The following is a 19,355-nucleotide window of genomic DNA, read 5'->3' as shown; positions in this document are numbered from 1 at the left end:
TAAATCGGCCATGTGACGGATGTTTTTTTTAACGGCCGTCAATCGGCTGCATGTATTTCTATGGGGCTGTTCACACAGCTGTTGTTTTAACATGTTTTAACTTGTCCTATTTTGTCCGTTTTCACGGATCCCCCATTAGACTCAAGTCTATGGGGGATCCGAGAAAACGGGTCCAGCACGGGTGTGAATCTGTTGTGAAAAATGGCAGTTTTTCACGGCCGATTTGACACACGCTTGTTTGAATAAGGCTTTAATATGCCTTATAATATAAGTGGCTATTGATGCATAATATTGATTTTTAAAGTTCGATAGTGCAATCGTATATTAGCAAAAAATGCAGACAGTATATTTATTTTATGTTTGTTTTTTATTCTCCGGTTTTAGTCTGCCAGGAAGCAGTATGGGAAGCCTTTCGGATCTTCATGGATCGTATTCCTCAAACTCTAGAATACCAGACCTGGGTTGATGCATGTCAACAAGACTCCTTTTGCATATTTGACATTGGAAAGAACTTTAGCAGCTCTCAAGAACATTTGGATATTATTCAACAGGTAGAGTATATGTAGTAATGATCTCTGGGTGGATTTACACCATTGGAGACTATAAGCCCCCTTCAAACAGTCACAACTTTTTACTCAGTAAATTTTGTATCTTAACTAGTGTTTGGGGAGCAGACTATTGAATGTTACTTGATCCATCTTTTGCAAATAAAAGAAATAAGATTTGCTTACATTGTGTTAAATTAAAAAGTGTTATCTAAATCTCATGGGCCTATGGACAGAGGCTTAAAATGGCTAAAAGTCCTTTTACACAGGTCAATGTTCGGTTGAACGAGCACTCAAATGAATGCTTGTCTCCGATATTTTCTCTTTTTAAGTAGGGCAAAAATCAGCCGATGGGTTGATGGCATCTTTTATGTGGATCAAAAAATGGTTGCTAATCGTAGTAATGATTGTTCATCCCCATATATTACCAACGATTAGCTGTATTGCCAATTGTGCTGTATCGCCGACCGGCGCTCGTTTTCACAGCCAGTATTGAGCTGTCTCAAAGGACCTTAACTACTACAGGGAATTCTTCGTTTTGCATTATTATTGAGACAAATTCAGTATTTCACGTCACAAAAAATTTGAAAACAATAATTATCCACAACAACAGTATTCAAACATTCGGAAATGCAGATGGATGTGTTTGTGTAATCCATTCACTGCTGGGAGAGAAATAGAGAGAGTACACATCAGGATTGCTCATACTTTTATTGTTAAATAAATAAAAATTAACAATGATTAATAATGCTGAATGAGATCAGGAATGGCATGGATAGACTGCTTCCACACTGTTTCCCCTTCTCTACTGCTGGCAGAGTGACAATCCTTCAGAAGGGATGTACCAGGATTAGAAAAACGGCTCTGCCTTTTTTCCAGCCATAGCGCCAGTCCATGGAATGTGTCTGGTACTGCAGCTCAGCCCCATTAGTCACATTGCTGATTGCTATTGCTATACTGTCTGCTGACAACTGCAACCTTTTACAAGCAGAGAATCTCTTTCATCCAATCTGCCATAGATTACTGAAATCTTTATCTCAAATGTCAAATTGGCTGGAGGCAGCAATCCCTCATTCATATTAACTTCTTTGAGTCCATCTGTGTATATAACTCCTGGATCCAAGATTGATTATTACAGTTATTTGAACATAGTTGTCACTCAGATCAAGCTGCCATAGTGACAACTTGATTCTACTAATGTGACACACAAAACTGAAGTAATTACATTCTTATCACCAAAGTCATTAAGTTCTGTGCTCCTGAATACAGGTGAAAACACTCTGAGGAAAAAAAGTAAAATTTTACATATATATATATATATATATATATATATATATATATATATATATATATATATATCTCAAAAGAAAATCTTGCAGCACTCTAGTAGAAGGTAGAAAAAGCAGTGATTTATTCAATCAACATCAAAAGGGCAACATTTCAGTCCTGCAATAGGACCTTTCTCAAGCATACCAAAAAGTATTAACAGTGTACTCACTGCAGTATGTGAGTACACACGCTAAGATACATTTTGGTCAACCATCGCACTTATTCTGAGATTTTCATAGATTTTTATAGCGCTACCCGGGGGACCAGGACTCTAGTTGCACAGTCTTCCTTGATGACAACGCAACTCTTCGTCATGTGACCGGCCCCGCTGTACTCTATGTGCAAGCAGGAGCAGTAGTACAGAGATTACATAGAGTACAGCGGGGCCGGTCACATGATGTAGAGTGGTGTCATCATGAATGAAGACTGTGCAACTAGACTTCCAGCAGGGCTATAAAAATGTATGAAAATCTCAGAATCAGTGCGACAGGGGACCAGAACGTATATTAGTGAGTGTACTTACATACTGCAGTGAGAACACTGCTAATACTTTTTGATTCCCACATAACCCCTTTAATTATGTATTTATTTAATAAATGATGCACTGCTGGGATAATTTAGAGTCACATCTCCAAGTATCTTTATGTTTATACAGTTATTGCTGCTTGTTGCTGATAATGAGTCTCTTCTTTCTTTTAGAAGTCATAAACATAACTATGTTTTCACATGTCTAAAAGCTTTACGGACATCTAGAGGGAAACAATTCAGTTTTGTGGATCTGATCTTTGTGTATTTTATATATTTACATGAAATAAAATGTATCTAGTATACTCTTGTTTTCATGCCAACCTTTATACATAGTATATACAAGATCAATAATGCGTAGCATTGACATCAGCACAACGCGTTTTATGACCTTGTAAGAGAATAGCCTCTTTGTATTACTAAGGACAGGAGAGGATCTAAATGGGCAGTATTATAAAGTGAAATAAGGATTTGAGGGGAATGAGAAGTTGCTGACTAATAAGTGGATTATTGTAGGAGCAGGGTTATATATATATCTAGCAATAGACATAGGAGAAATATCTGTTGTTTTGTGGATTATTAATTTGTCTCTACAACATGTGCCATATAAACTCTATAGATATATATTATCAAGAGTGTGACCATCACCTCCCTGACAAGCTTGTTGTTCATGAGCAATGGTCAGCTTCACATCTACTATATATGCAACACTTGCAGGCACAGTCATCATTTGAGGCAAGGGTAACTAGGAAAGACTGGGCCCCATAGCAAACTTCTGACTGGGCCCCCCTCCCCTGGGTGCCACACACCGCCCCCACCCTTGTAGATAGTGCCCCCCTGTAGATTCTGCCACACAGCACCCCTTGTAGATAGTGCCTTACAGCCCCCCTGTAGATTGTGCTATATAGACCCCTTGTAGATAGTGTCACGCCCACCTGTAGATAGCGCCCCCGACCTCCCCCTTGTAGATATCGCTATACAGCCCCCCTGTATATAGTGCCATACAGCCCCCCTGTAAATAGTGCCATACAGCCCCCCTGTAAATAGTGCCATACAGCCCCCTGTAGATCGCGCCATACAGCCCCCCTCCTGTAGATAGCGCCATACAGCCCCCCTGTAGATAGCGCCATACAGCCCTCTCACTGTAGATAGCGCCATACAGCCGCCCTCCTGTAGATTGAGTCATACAGCCCCAACCCCCCCCCCCCCCGCCCCCCAAAAAAATGGCCTGTGCCTAGTTAAACCCACAGGATAGGGGATAGATGTGTGATCACTGGGGGTCTGACCGCTGGGAACCGACCAACCGAAGTCCCCAGAAGTGCTAAATGAGAAGCATGGGACTTCCGTAGTCTGTAACCGGCTTGTGAGTACGGAAGCTCCATAGAAATAAATGGAGCGCTGGTCATGCGTGCGCACAAGCGCTCCATTCATTTCTGTGGAGCTGCCAGACACACAAGCCACACACACAGACCCGGTTCCCCGTTCTCCTTTTTGCTGGGGGTCCCAGCGGTCGGACTCCCAGCTATCACACATGAATCCCCTATCCTGTGGATAGGGGATACATGTGTTTTGTGGGACAACCGCTTTAATGGCAGAGTGGTGAGATACCTCCCTGCTCTGCTATAGTGTTCAATAGTATCTGCATCCTAAGGGCACAGATACTATTGAATGTGGCGTCGCTACTGCTGTAGCAGCCATAGCGGCTGCTAGCGGCGCCACTGGGCATAGGGGGCCCGTGGTTGCGAGCGGCATGTGTTCCCTCATGCCGCGGGCCCCATAGCTGCCTCTATGGCTGCTACAGCGGTAGTTACGTCACTGATTGAAGGTAAACAGCATGAGACTGTGGTTTCTTGAAAATGATCGAAAGGGCCCACACAGGATATATCATATAAGGTTTAATAGGCCATTTGTGAATCACCTCATAAAAAATTTACCCCAGTAAATTAGCTCCAAGTGGGGTTTTGATGAACTTTTGGGGCCCTGTAATATTAGGGGATCATTATTATGTCAGAAACCGGAGGTAAGCGAGTCCAGTTGTGGAGGTACACTTTAAAGGGTAGGTTTTGCAATTCCTTCATATAGATCCTCACTACAGATAACTCACTTCAAGACAGGGAGTGATTTTGGATTAAAAGGAGAGACCAGAAGCTGTTTTAAACTATTCATCTTCCTTACTTTTTATTTAAGCCCAATTCACACTGCTTTTTCCCTCTACATTTGACGTATGCATCTGAAAAGCTCCCGGCGCATACGTCAAACGTTCCCATAGAATCCCATTATAATGAGGCCAAAAAAGCAGTATAGATCAGATATATCATTATTATGTTTTGTTTTAGTGGATAGAATAACGTAGCAGAACACACTATTCTATCTAGGGGTATCCAGTAAAAAAAAACTTATTCTATGGGTGACTGACGCAACTATATGGCATCTGTCAAAGGCATCCGTTAAATGGATATGTCATGAGCTTTTTTAATAGTTTTTTATGTTGTGTTCGTTAAGCGGATGCTATTATAGCCTATGGGTCAGGGTAATGATAGTACCATTATGGACTATGGGTGACAGATGCCACTGTCCTAGCCCACATTTAAAGTATATGTTGGGAGCTTTTCCCGGTGTATACATCAATCGGAGAACACTAAATGCGGAGTGAAAAGAGCGTTTTTCTAGAATTACACCCTCTCCATGACAGTAAAGACATTTTCAGTTATTGTTATAGTCAATCACCAATTATACTATTTTCAGCTTTGTATAAAGCACAAGATTTTGTCTCCATCAAATACATATTATTAATGCTGGACCTTGCTCACAAAAAAAAACATTTATTACAATGAATAATTGCACATAAATGCAAACAAGGGAAATTGCTGACCATTTACAGCTCTGTAATAAATATTTTACTGCATGGCTGCATTATTCTTAAAATTATAATAATGTGCAATGTTTCAAACAAGAGCCTGAAATCAGCAACATTATTGTAATGAATTTGCAAGTTTTTAATGAACAAAATTCTATCATTTCTAAAGTAATAGAATTGAAATGAAAGGTTGTTGTTTTTTAATGGTTCAAGGTAAAATTCCCATGTAGCAATACACTCCTGATTACTTTGCAAAGTTATGTGATTTGGTAATAACTACTGTGTAATGAGAAATAACATATATTTTCTTCTTATACCCAGAGAGCTAAAGACAAGAGAATCCCTGAAAAGTAAGTAACCAGCATTAGTAAGATTTTTTTTTTTTTTTTTTTAAATAAAACTGATCATGACAGAACTGATAAAAACTGATGAGTTCCATAAAAAATAAAAATGATTTGACTATAGATCAGTCATGGTAATATGTGGGGAGGATTTTTCTCCACTATTCCTTTGTCTGCTTGTAGTTTACACTCATTTAATTCTTTCTGTAATAGTAAACAGCTAATGGGGGTTTTACACTGGACGATTATCGTGCAGACGTGCGTTCATATAACGCTAGTTGCTGATAATTGCCTTGTGTACACAGGGAAACGATCAGCAAATGAACGAGCAAACGCTCGTTCATCTGCTGATCGTATTGTTTTAAAAAAGTGAAATATTATCGTTGCCGGCAGCACATCTCCCTGTATAAACAGGGAGAAGCGCTGCCGACGTGATAATAATGTATGCGGACGAGCGATCAGAGTAACGACTGCTCGTCCCCATCCATACCTCTGTGTGACCAGAGCAAACGAGCGCCAATCAACGATGTCTCGTTGATGAGCACTCACTGCACCGGCTGCTTATCGGCCAGTGTAATAGGACCTTAAGTTAGAGTCAGAGATCAAAGTATCAACCATAATGGAATACAGCTAAAAGGTGTTTAGTCCTAACATTGCAAGCCATAAATAGGTAAGAATTACCCAAAGGTATTCACTTTAAATTTTAGACTTTCAATTGAACATCTATTTTAAAGTGACTATACAGTTACCATGACTGGAATGTAATAATAGGCCCCCCATAGGTTGGATTACATGAGGAAGTTATAAAATATAATTATAAGACCTTGCCCCCTGATGCTCCTCTACTGGCCCGCCATATCAGAATGGGGTGGGCGGACAGTGACATCACCAGCTAAGCCATTATGATCATGTCGATTACAAGTGTTAGCACAGTCTAAAGGTGTCCATCACATTAGATTAATGATGGCCAAATCTACTGATTTCGGCAAGATTGGCTGACCATCTAATATGTAAGGGGGCCTCCCGACTCATGTTGGGGAAGAAAAGGATCAGTTGGATTTTGGCATGCCTGATCCTTTTGTTCTCTGGGGAGATAAGCTGCCGACAGAGGTGACTAGCAGAGGACTCACTCCCCTCCCCAATCAGAATACATGCATGAGCATGCATGTATATGGCGAGATCAAGGAAATAGCTGTCGGCTGAATGAAAATTAATGTGTATGGATAGCCTTAGACTACTGCTTGAATGGTTGATCTAATACACAATGATAATGATATAATCAATTTAACATTAACATGTAACAGGAGCGGTCTTTAAAAACATATTATGAGGCAAAGTGAGAAACGCACCACAGGCAGTACATTGTCAAATTAGATGGAGGGCAGCAACACCACTGCACTGTAGATGAGTGCCGATACCTCAGCCTGCAGATTATTAAAGCCTACACTTCCCTAGCCCATCAAGGATGGGCCCAACAAACCCCTGCCTACTCTAGACCACCAGGAATTTGCACATTTAAGGAGATTAGAAAAACATGGCTGCTGTTTTCTAAAACCAGCACCACACCTGTCCACAGTTTGTGTGTGGTATTGCAGTTTAGCCCATTCACTTCAATGGAAATAAGCTATTTTTTGGAAGAAAGCAGCCATAATTTTCCAATCCTTTAAAAAACCTGTAATGGCCAGCAGGGATGTGCCTATTAACCCTGTCACTACCCTGGACCACAAGGGATGTTTACATTAACCTCTTAACTTCCCTAGATCACTAGAGATGGGCCCGTTAACATCTTTATAGCCTTAGTCTTCCAGGGAGATGCCCATTAAGCCCTAGACTACCAATAATATGTTTGTTACTACTATTATTATTATTATTATGATTATTATTATTATTATTACTAATATATATAACCCTCAGCTTCTGTAACACTTTACATTCTTGGGGCATAATATTTGTAAAAAAAAAATATATGGAACATTTTAGTTAATCGAAACGTTTCTAATTTGAACTAAACTGCTGGTTTCAGCATTCATAGGATATCTTGCTGTGAGACTAGTATTGAATGTGCATATTTTATCATGTGCATTACTAAAAATAGAAGTGTCTCTGCTAAGGTATTGTTACATAAAATGCCCACCCATGACCCAATACAAAGACAATTTCCTCCATTAAATATTTATTGATACGGTTATCCATGTATATACACATCCATTGGATACATGTACAATTGCAAAAAGAGGAGTCATAAATCTATGTAATGTTCACAGTAGGATATAGATACGCATCCTATACGTGAGAAAGTAGCACTTATCTTCACCACCTAAGGCTTATTGCTTGCAATAGGTTAGAGCCCCAGGTGTGGTTCTTTTAGGTTTTCCAGAACTGATTGACATTGCACCTTATTATCTAGGAAGGATGAGATGTCTACAGAAGCCGCTTTCTCTCCAGTAATAATTGAGGACCCTCCGGTGTCCACAACTGGTAAGTCTTCTTAAACGACTAATGGTAATGATTATACAATTACTACTAATTACTACTTCTTCTACCGCGATAAACGATGACATCTGTCAGCTACTACTGTGAAATACTCAATGACAAATACAAATGTTTCTTTTTCATTTATGCTCCATTATATTAATAGAGCACTGGGGCACATTTATAAAAACTGACTTTACTGCACATACATTCACCAAATTTATAAAATGCATGGGATATTTCCACGCCGGACTGCATATGACAGGTCAAACTAGTTGTCCACTGTGGATGGGTTTTGTACAGCGCAGAAGGTGATCCAGACTCAAAAACATCTAAGCAACCTTTTTATGGATGTGTCACTCTACACAAATTGTACCATTTTTACTGATAAATTCCTGTAAACAAAATGACACTTTTTTAAAAATGTGCCCTACTATGTTAATATTTTATTGTATCAATAACATTGCTTTCTAGGGCACTTATGTTTAAATACTGATGCCCCTAAATCTTCAAAATCTTTATACCTAAATACTCAAATACAAGTACAGAGCTATCTCAAGTTACAATGGCTTCCCGCTGCAATATTTTCAACAGCCCTATTTTTCCTGGGCCACCATACTCAACATACAATGCCACAGACAAACTAGATCTGCGGTGCATGTAATTGGCTGAAAGATCCAGCCAATCCGCCGGATCATTTTACTGGTAAAACACCTGTACTAGTGAAGTGCATGTCCTGATTGGCTGTCTAGTAGCGCCTCTCTACAGTACAGTAAGGTACTACATGTCCTGTACTTTGCTTTACCTGTGCCAGGATGACTTGCTCCTTTGGACAGCAGGTGAGGTTGGCTCCATTATTTTTCTGGTACACTGAACAGGAATCTGAAGAAGCTCCTGTTGTCATCATAGAAAGTGATTTACAGCCTCCAGCAGCTACAGTATTTCTGACTTTTATATGTAAAGACTTGCTTTATCTGTATTAGTTATCTGCTTATTTCTTTAAAATCGTATTTCTTTTTAGACTTTGTAATGACATTTTGGGGGCTTTGGAATGAATTACTAGTTTTCCATAGAGTAATGTACTCAAATTACAATATTTTGAACTTACAATGGTCGTCCCAGAACCAATTAATATTGTAACTTGAGGGACCACTGCTATTAGGTATTCAGAGTACTTGTATATTCATGTATTTATGAGCATCTGATGTTTTGTGTATTGAAATAAGCCATAATTGCGATCAAAATAAAGCCATTAGCAGAATATAGCATCCTTGTTGATGGTTTCCATGTGGCAAGAGAGTCTTTAAACACTGTACAAAGTAATAGCAAACTGAAATATAAGTTTGTTGACTATGTAGCCAATGTTAAATATATGTGGAGTTTCACTTATATGATGGGCTATTAAACATTAAAGTGGATCTGTCTGCTTGTTATGCTGCCCTATGTAAGGGTAGCATATTAGAGCTGCAGGTCCATACTCCTAGTAGCTAAAACTGCACAAAAGCATTTTGTGCCGTTTGGCTAATAGGATCGCTGAAAGAAGACAGTGGATTCATAGTTATGAGTCTGCTGTATTCATGCGAACAGCACTCCCCCCTTCCCCCACCATTCAGTCTGGTGATTGTCAGGCTATTGTGTATACATTCATATACAGCAGCCTGTCAGTCAGCAAGGATCGGGGGAGGCGGGGAAGTGCTCTCCTCATGAATACAGCAGACTCATAACTATGAATCCGCTGTATTCTTTTAGCACTTTTGCCAGTTTGGCTACTAGGTGTATGGATCTGTTGCTGTAATATACTACCCTTACATAAACTTAAACTTATTCCACAACATATAGATGTAGCCATCTGTATCTTGACTTTTAACGCATTAAATACACAGTGTCATGAAACTTTAACTTGACTTTTCCAATGACTTTTCAATTGATTTTGTTGCGTGATATCACACTGCAGCAAGTTATCAGGGTCAAGATAAAATTGGCTACATCTCTATTTCGGCTACATTATCTATCTCCTTCTGCATATTTTCCTCTGATTAGGCACCAATGTTATTTATATTGAGTCATAGGAACACACACATATTAATAGAGATGTGAATCTAATATATGTAGTAACCAGATAACTACATAGGAAACATTTGAAGTGCATGTTAAGGCACAGCTAAAGGAACTCTTAGGCTATGTTCACATCACCGTTCCTTTCCGGTAATGAGTGAAGTGCTTCAATAGAAATAAATGAATAATGGGGTGCAAGTGTGTGAAACATGGAGGGATAGTGTGTACGTCACATTCAGTTCCAGTTAAGGAGTTAGGGACTCGCAAGTCTGGGGATCCTTGTCGTGGATTGCGAGCTTGTGTCCTTTTGGCCAAAATGATCACTAATACCCCAGGTATTTTTCATTACTACGTATATTCGCTTCTCTTGGACACAGCCGGGTCTTTGATGCTGGGAGAGCATGGTGTGTTGTTGTTTGGCATAGCAAGCAGGGTAGCCCGCTCTATGAACTATCAAGGCGTCACAAATAGGCTTCTACTTGTCTATACACGTTGTGCCTCATGACGTACACACTATCCCTCCATGTTTCACACACTTGCACCCCATTATTCATTTATTTCTATTGAGGCACTTTACTCATTACTGCCCCCTATATTTCACTTATATTATTACACTTGCCCATACACTATTCATTTATTATTTCTTACTACACATCCCATGCACCACACACCACACCCCTCAAGACTAGTGGGAGTGGCTATTATTATTTAAAGCACCTGCTCACTCTCCTTCATCAGCGTTTCTGACCTGGCTGTGTCCATTTGCAAGTATGGCCTTTTTCAGTGTTTTTGTATATGTCCCCTTGTTTTTATTTGTTTTATAAAAATGACCAGCACAACTAAAAAATGAGATGCGCTTCTGAGGAGTGTATAACTTCTCAACGCTGCACGACAGAAAACAGAAGGTATTTAGGAAAATGTTTATTTTTACATTAATAGGGCATGGAAATGTATCTTTGGAATAACCCGTTAAGGATATATTTTTTATATGGTTATATATATTGTATATTTTACGCCAAGAAGTCTACACTGAAGAATTTTAACTGTATCTCTTTTATATGACAGGTTTCCCTCATTCTGAGCCGGCCTTCTTTGTGACTACAAATGATACTCTCTTAAATGAAATTATAAATGACACCAAGCCTTTATTAAAGGTATGTACTATGGTTCAATAGCCTCAACAGAGTTGTGTGTGCTAGTTAGTACTGCTACAAAATGCAATAAATACTGTCAGATTGTATATTTAGCAAATAAACATGAACTTTCCAAGTACTGGTATAAATAAATTATTAGGACATATGCCACTCCTTTTCAGGACAATGTACACCCTTGACTCTAAGGGTATGAGCACACAAAAAATCAAAACCGTCTGAAAATACGGAGCTGTTTTCAAGGGAAAACAGCTCCTGATTTTCAGGCGTTTTTTAATCAAACTCGCGTTTTCCGTGGCGTTTTTGACAGCTGTTTTTGGAGCTGTTTATCGTCAGAGTCAATGAAAAACGTCTTCAAAAACTTCCCAAAAAGTGACATGCACTTCTTTTTCGCAGGCGCCTTATTGGAGGCGTTCTCGTTACTCTGATCACTCGTCCCCATACATTTTTATCATGTCGGCAGCACGTCTGCCTATTTATAGAGGGAGATGTGCTGCCGACTATGATAATATTTTGAGCATTTAAAACGATACGATCAGCAGATGATTGAGCGTTTGCTCATTCATCTGCTGATCGCTGCCCTGTTTACACAGATCAATTATTGGGAGCGAGCATTCTGTGTTTGCCCGATAATTGGCCAGTGTAATAGGGCCTTTAGGCTAAATTCATATCTGCATCGGAGGCTCCATTAGGGGCTTACGTCCCAGATCCGACAGAGTTTGCCAGAGATTACCAAAACAATAGCGCAGCATGCCACGCTATTGTGTCTGGTAAAGTCACGGATACCCTGACGGAAAGCCGACGGAAGCCATTAAATGGGTTCCGTCGGCAAGCGACGATATCCGTTGTGCAACGGAACCGTTGGTTCCATTATTCCCTTGTTCTGCTCCTCTGACGGAGCAGAACAATGGAACACACCAACACAGCTGTGAACCCAGCCTAATATTTTCATTTAGGCAACAGGGTGGAGTTGAAGGGTCTGGTGCTGATGGTATTTTACTACAGACTGAGATGGTAGAAAGCACCCTCAAGAATTTTGCATGGCAGCGTCCTTGGGAATATTTTGGTGGTCATTCATTTCTAAGTAAAAACTGATTGTTACATTTATGTATTAAGTGCACAAAATTCCACTCAAGACAGATCTATTCCTGCTAGGAAATAACAGAATGTCATAAACTTAAAATTACGAAAAAGAATTATAATTTATTAAATAATGAAGCCTTGAAGTACATTATAGTATTTTATCAGGTATTTTACTATATCACATAAGGCTATATAGTCAAATACTAGATTAATGTGTGATAAAAGTCATTGGAAATTCCAAGCTGTAAAATACTTTATAGTTGTGATTTTATGGTGATTTTAATTTTAATAACTGTATGATTTGCCTTTGAGCACCATGTTATTTTTTTTCTATATGTGAGTCAACAGTAAGGCCCCATGCACACGACAGTATTTTCATCTATCCCGAAATACAGTCCGGAAATACGGATCAGTAGACATCCGTATTTCATCCGTATATACGGATATGTACAAAAAGAGGGAGGTTGAAAATTATGTCATCAACATGTTGCCTAGGTTTACGGATGCACATCAGTAGCAAATAAACATGAACTGGTATAAATAAACTATTAGGACATATGCCACTCCTTTTCAGGCCTATGTACACCCTTGACTCTAAGGGTATGTGCACACACAAAATCAAAACCGTTTGAAAATACGGAGCTGTTTTCAAGGGAAAACAGCTCCTGATTTTCAGGAGTTTTTTAATCAAACTGGCGTTTTACGTGGCGTTTTTGACGGCCGTTTTTGGAGCTGTTTATCGTCAGAGTCAATGAAAAACTTCTCCAAAAACGTCCCAAGAAGTGACATGCACTTCTTTTTCGCAGGCGCCTTATTACATGCCGTTTTTGGAAAACGGGGCGTAAAAAATCGTCTTGTCGGAACAGAACGCCGTATTTCCCATTGAAATCATTGGGCAGATGTTTGGAGGCATTCTGCTTCTGTTATTTCAGGCGTTTTTCGAGGCCTGAACGCCCCAAAATACGGTATCAGGGTATCTTCATACGCTTAACAAAAAACTTTTGAAAATATGGAGCTGTTTTCAAGGGAAAACAGCTCCTGATTTTCAGCAGTTTTTTAAGCAACTTACGCTTTTTACGGCCGTTTTTGGAGCAGTTTTTTTATTGAGTCAATGAAAAATGGCTCCAAAAATGGCTCATGAAGTGACATGCACTTATTTTTACGGGGCGTCTTTTTACACACAGTTATTTGAAAATGAGGCGTAAAATAACACGTCGGAACAGAACGCCGTATTTCCCATTGAAATCAATGGGCAGATGTTTGTAGGCTTTCTGCTTCCGATTTTTCAGCCGTTTTTCAGGACGTTTAAGGCTCGAAAAAGGGCTGAAAATAGCCCGTGTGAACATACCCTAATACCAAGGTGGTCTAAGATGCTAACCGGGGCTGTTTATAAAAATGTTTTTTTTGTTCACATATGATGGAATGTTGGAGTGGCTCTGGATTCTGGTATAATAAGGTTTGCTCATAATCTATCACATTAAACTATAAGGATTTTTTTTTTGTATGGAATTTTTCACAAGTAGTATATTAGTTTGGAACAGAGATCCCATTCATAGGTGGTATAGATCGCTATGACATGGTATATACATGCGAATGCAGATCTTCCACTAGTGGGCCTGTCCCTGAGAGACAGAGTATCCATATAACCGGTTCTAGGAAGAATAAGTACCACAGTTTGGAACATAGAACCTGCTAATAAGTGGTACAGATTGCTAAGGCATGTCATATACATGCCGATCTTGATCTGCCGCTAGTGAGTGACGTGTGATCCTTCACGATTGTATAGATGAACCCTTCTCCTAGGGACATAGAATCCAGATAATTTACGAGTCCCGCTGAATGCCAGCTACAGATCTAATATGCTGAGGTAGTGAACATAGCCTCCTGGATGCTATGACTGTGAAGTCCACGGATGCCTTCTAGTTAGTTTACTGAAAGGGAAGTGCCAGAATCAAATATGGCGCCAAAGAGACTTGCGATATGATGCATACATCATAACGCTGAATGCCATTTTGTTAGTAATGATACAGAGACTTATTGTACCCTGGAGGGTGAGTGCTAGCCCACTTATTATTGTCATGAATTAAAGGAGTTATTCGGGTAAAAATTTTAGTGGAATGGCTGCAAATGAGATAAATAAGCAAAAAAAGCATTACTTACCTATCTTATCCCCGGTGATCCAGCACTGATGCTCCAGCGGCACTCTTGGTGATTGTTTACATGCACACAGCATGTGACCACTGCAGACAATCAGAGGACTCAGCGTAGCTAAGCCGTGACGAATGGTATTTCTGGCATAATGGCAGAAACACAACACATGAGTACTGTGCCACTCTGAGCCTCTTGGTTTTACTGCAGAAGGCTATGGCTTTATGATGTGTTTTTTTTGTCGCACAGCTTGTATAGGTGAAACACAAAACCACAGCAATTTGCAGTAAAACCACGTTAAAAGTAATGGCTCATTCAGGCGCGCATATAAGTCATCCGTGTGACGACCGTTAAAACTACGGCCGTCACACGGACACATATATTTTAATGGGGCCATTCACATGGTCGTTGTTTCAATGAAGCGTGTAAAGAGTCCGTGGAAAGATAGGACATGTTCTATATTCTTGCGTTTTTACTCATCCCTCCATAGACTCTAGTCTATGAGGAATCCGTGATAACTCATCCCGCACAGGTGCACCTCTGCCGTAAATTTTTTTTATTTTTAAAGGCCAAGGTTGCACACGCTCGTCTGAATGTAGCCTTAAGGTGTAATTACTTTATTTACAGAGGGATATGACATAACTATAACTTTTTCTTTACTAAGTTATTTCAGTCTATTTGTTTTTTTTTGTGTTTTTTTTTTTCAATTACAATACCTTTATCTTTATCTTCTGTATACTGTTTCAAAGAAGATCAAATATTGGTATTTCCAAATACGTTAAAAAGAAAAAATAACATGGGGTGTCCTTACTCTTTTACATGACTGTATAATACCTTTATCACCTGCACATTGTGCACAAAGTAGTATCAAATCTCTGGTCATCTGTGTAGATAACTTACTATACTATAGAATCTAGCAGTAAAGGTAGTATTACAATGGTGCAAAGAGCGCTGATCAACGAGACAGCTTGTTGATCAGCGCTCGTTTGTTCCATTCACAAGGAGCTAGTATGGGGACGCGTGCTCGTTACTCTGATCGCTCGTCCCCATACATTTTTATCATGTCGGCAGCACGTCTACCTATTTATACAGGGAGATGTGCTGCCCAGTGGCGTAACTACCGCCGTAGCAGCCGTAGCGACTGCTACAGGGCCCGTGGCATGAGGGGGCCCGTGTCGCCCGCCGGCACGGGCCCCCACCATGGCCGGAGGCTCCGCTAGCAGCCGCTATGGCTGCTACAGCGGGACTCCACTGAACACTACGGCAGAGCAGGGAGGTATCTCCCCGCTCTGCCATTAAACAAAACAGGATAGGGGATACATGTGTGATCGCTGGCATTGATAGGGAGAACGGGGGACTGAAAGTCCCCTGAAGTTCTCCATCACAAACCTCAGACTTCTGGGGTCTGTGTCGGCAGCTCCGTAGAAATGAATGGAGCACCGGGCGCGCTTGTGCGCATGCGTGACCAGCGCTCCTTTCATTTTTATTGAGCTGCCGACACAGACGGACGCCGGAAGTCAGAGGTTAGTCATGGAGAACTTCAGGGGACTTTCAGTTCCCCGTTCTCCTTATCAATGCCAGCGATCACACATGTATCCCCTATCCTGTGGATAGGGGATGCATGTTATTTATAGTGACACACTCTAGGTCGCATTTTTTGGGGGGGGGGCTGTATGGCGTTCCCTACAGGGGGGCGCTGTATGGCGTTCCCTGGAGGGGGCGCTGTATGGCGTTCCCTGCAGGGGGGGCCGCTGTATGGCGTTCCCTGCAGGGGGGGGCGCTGTATGGCGTTCCCTGCAGGGGGGGTTCTGTATGGCGTTCCCTGCAGGGGGGGGCGCTGTATGGCGTTCCCTGCAGGGGGGGCGCTGTATGCCGTTCCCTGCAGGGGGGGGGCGCTGTGTGGCGTTCCCTGCAGGGGGCGCTGTATGGCGTTCCCTGCAGGGGGGCGCTGTATTGCGTTCCCTGCAGGGGGGGGCGCTGTATGGGGTTCCCTGCAGGGGGGGCGCTGTATGGCGTTCCCTGCAGGGGGGGGTGCTGTATGGTGTTTCCTGCAGGGGGGGCGCTGTATGGCGTTCCCTGCAGGGGGGGCTGTATGGCATTCCCTACAGGGGGGGCTGTATGGCGTTCCCTACAGGGGGGGCTGTATGGCGTTCCCTACAGGGGGGGCTGTATGGCGTTCCCTTCAGGGGGGCTGTATGGTGTTCCCTACAGGGGGGGCTTTATGGCGTTCCCTACAGGGGGGGCTGTATGGCGTTCCCTACAGGGGGGCTGTATGGCGTTCTCTACAGTGGGGGCTGTATGGCGTTAGCGCCATACAGCCCCCTCTGTAGATAACGCCATACAGTCCCCCTGTAGATAACGCCATACAGTCCCCCTGTAGGTAACGCCACACAGTCCCCCCTGTAGGTAACGCCACACAGTCCCCCCTGTAGATAACGCCACACAGTCCCCCCTGTAGATAACGCCACACAGTCCCCCCGGTAGATAACGCCACACAGTCCCCCCTGTAGATAACGCCACACAGTCCCCCTCTGTAGATAACGCCACACAGTCCCCCTCTGTAGATAACGCCATACAGTCCCCCTGTAGATAACGCCATACAGTCTATAGGGGGGGCTGTATGGCGTTATCTACAGGGGGAGCTGTATGGCGTTATCTACAGGGGGGACTGTAAGGCGTTATCTACAGGGGGGGCTGTAAAAAAGGCACTATCTACAAGGGGGGCTTGTGTGACACCCAGGGGAGGCGGGGCCCCAGTCAAAAGTTTGCTATGGGGCCCAGTCTTTCCTAGTTACGCCCCTGGTGCTGCCGACTATGATAATATTTTGAGCATTTAAAACTATACGATCAGCAGATGATTGGGCGTTTGCTCATTCATCTGCTGATCTCTTCCCTGTTTACACAGATCAATTATTGGGAGGGAGCATTCTGTGTTTGCCCGATAATTGGCCAGTGTAAAAAGGCCTTTAGGCTATGTTTACATCTGCATCAGAGGTTCCATTAGGGGCCTACGTCCCAGATCCGACAGGGTTTGCCAGAGATTACCGAAACAATAGCGCAGCATGCCACACTATTGTGTCAGGTAAAGTCACGGATACCCTGACGGAAAGCCGACGGAAGCCATTAATTGGGTCCGTCGGCAACCGGCGGTATCCGTTATGCAACAGAACCGTTGGTTCGAATATTCCCTTGTTCTGCTCCTCAGAACAATGGAACACACCAACGCAGCTGTGAACCCAGCCTAATATTTTCATTCAGGCAACTGGGTGGAGTTGAAGGATCTGGTGCTGATGGTATTTTACTACAGACTGAGATGGTAGAAAGCACCCTCAAGAATTTTGCATGGCAGCGTTCTTGGGAACATTTTGGTGGTCATTCATTTCTAAGTAAAAACTGATTGTTACATTTATGCATTAAGTGCACAAAATTTCACTCAAGACAGATCTATTCCTGCTAGGAAATAACAGAATGTCAAAAACTTAAAATTACGAAAAAGAATTATAATTTATTAAATAATGAAGCCTTGAAGTACATTATAGTATTTTATCAGGTATTTTACTATATCACATAAGGCTATATAGTCAAATACTAGATTAATGTGTGATAAAGGTCACTGGAAATTACAAGCTGTAAAATACTTTATAGTTGTGATTTTATGGTGATTTTAATAACTGTATGATTGCCTTTGAGCACCATGTTATTTTTTTTCTATATGTGAGTCAACAGTAAGGCTGGGTTCACACGACCTATTTTCAGATGTAAACGAGGCGTATTATGCCTCGTTTTACGTCTGAAAATAGGGCTACAATACGTCGGCAAACATCTGCCCATTCATTTGAATGGGTTTGCCGACGTACTGTGCAGACGACCTGTCATTTACGCTTCGTCGTTTGACAGCTGTCAAACGACGACGCGTAAATTGACTGCCTCGGCAAAGAAGTGCAGGGCACTTCTTTGCAACGTAATTTGAGCCGTTCTTCATTGAGGTCAAAGACGCCTCGCATAATGCGAGGAGGAGCTTTTACGTCTGAAACTACGCAGCTGTTTTCTCCTGAAAACAGTCTGTCTTTTCAGACATAAAAGGTAGCTAGCGTGTGCACATACCCTAAAGGCCCATGCACACGACAGTATTTTCATCTATCCCTAAATACTGTCCAGAAATACGGATCAGTATACATCCATATTTCATCCGTATATACGGATCTGTACAAAAAGAGGGAGGTTGCAAATGATGTCATCAACATGTTGACTGGGTTTACGGATGCACATCAGTAGCCGTCCGTATTTACGGAAGCTCCCATAGACTTCTATGGGAGAGTCCTTGTCGTAATTACTGACAAGAATAGGACAGGTTCTATAGTCTGTAAAATACTGAAAGGTGTCCGTGGCCAATAGAAATGAATGGTTCTGAAATTATTGTCAGAATCTAGTGTCTGTAATTACTGATGAAAAATACTGTCCTGCGCATGAGGCCTTAAACAGTAAGCGTCTTTGTTTTTTTGTTTTTATATAATTAAAGGAGTTGTCCAGAATTATAAAAAAAAGGGGTCTTCTTTTCCACAGAAACCGCTTCACTCTTGTCTATTTGCTTTGTCTGGTATTGCAGCTTAGTCCAAATAAACCAAATTAAACTACATTACATCTCATTACGTAAAGCTACAAACAACATATTCAAAGGAATACATTTGAAAACCTTTTTTTGATTACCCCACGTACATATAATCTACATAAATAAAGTTGAGTACGTCTATAAATACATTGCATTATGTATCTTGTATTGAACCTTACTTATATTCTTTATAGTAGTCCAGAGCTGCATTCACAGTTTTGTTCAGAGCAATCTGTGTGC

General features: G+C 41.4%; 1 protein-coding gene across 1 annotated transcript in view; it reads left to right on the top strand.

The window, feature by feature from the left end:
* Nucleotides 1–19,355, top strand: part of IMPG1 (interphotoreceptor matrix proteoglycan 1) — a 286,271-nt gene that overhangs the window by 23,572 nt on the left and 243,344 nt on the right. Inside the window, exons 3-6 of the mRNA XM_075863690.1 lie at nucleotides 385–551; nucleotides 5,578–5,606; nucleotides 8,005–8,075; nucleotides 11,190–11,278. Of these exons, the coding sequence (XP_075719805.1) occupies nucleotides 385–551; nucleotides 5,578–5,606; nucleotides 8,005–8,075; nucleotides 11,190–11,278 (356 nt within the window). The remainder of the gene's footprint in view (nucleotides 1–384; nucleotides 552–5,577; nucleotides 5,607–8,004; nucleotides 8,076–11,189; nucleotides 11,279–19,355) is intronic.

Source organism: Rhinoderma darwinii, chromosome 4 (genome assembly GCF_050947455.1).
Source record: "Rhinoderma darwinii isolate aRhiDar2 chromosome 4, aRhiDar2.hap1, whole genome shotgun sequence".
Taxonomy (NCBI): Eukaryota; Metazoa; Chordata; class Amphibia; order Anura; family Rhinodermatidae; genus Rhinoderma; species Rhinoderma darwinii.
The sequence above is the reverse complement of the archived record's forward strand: the minus strand, read 5'-3'. Positions and strand labels throughout refer to the sequence as shown.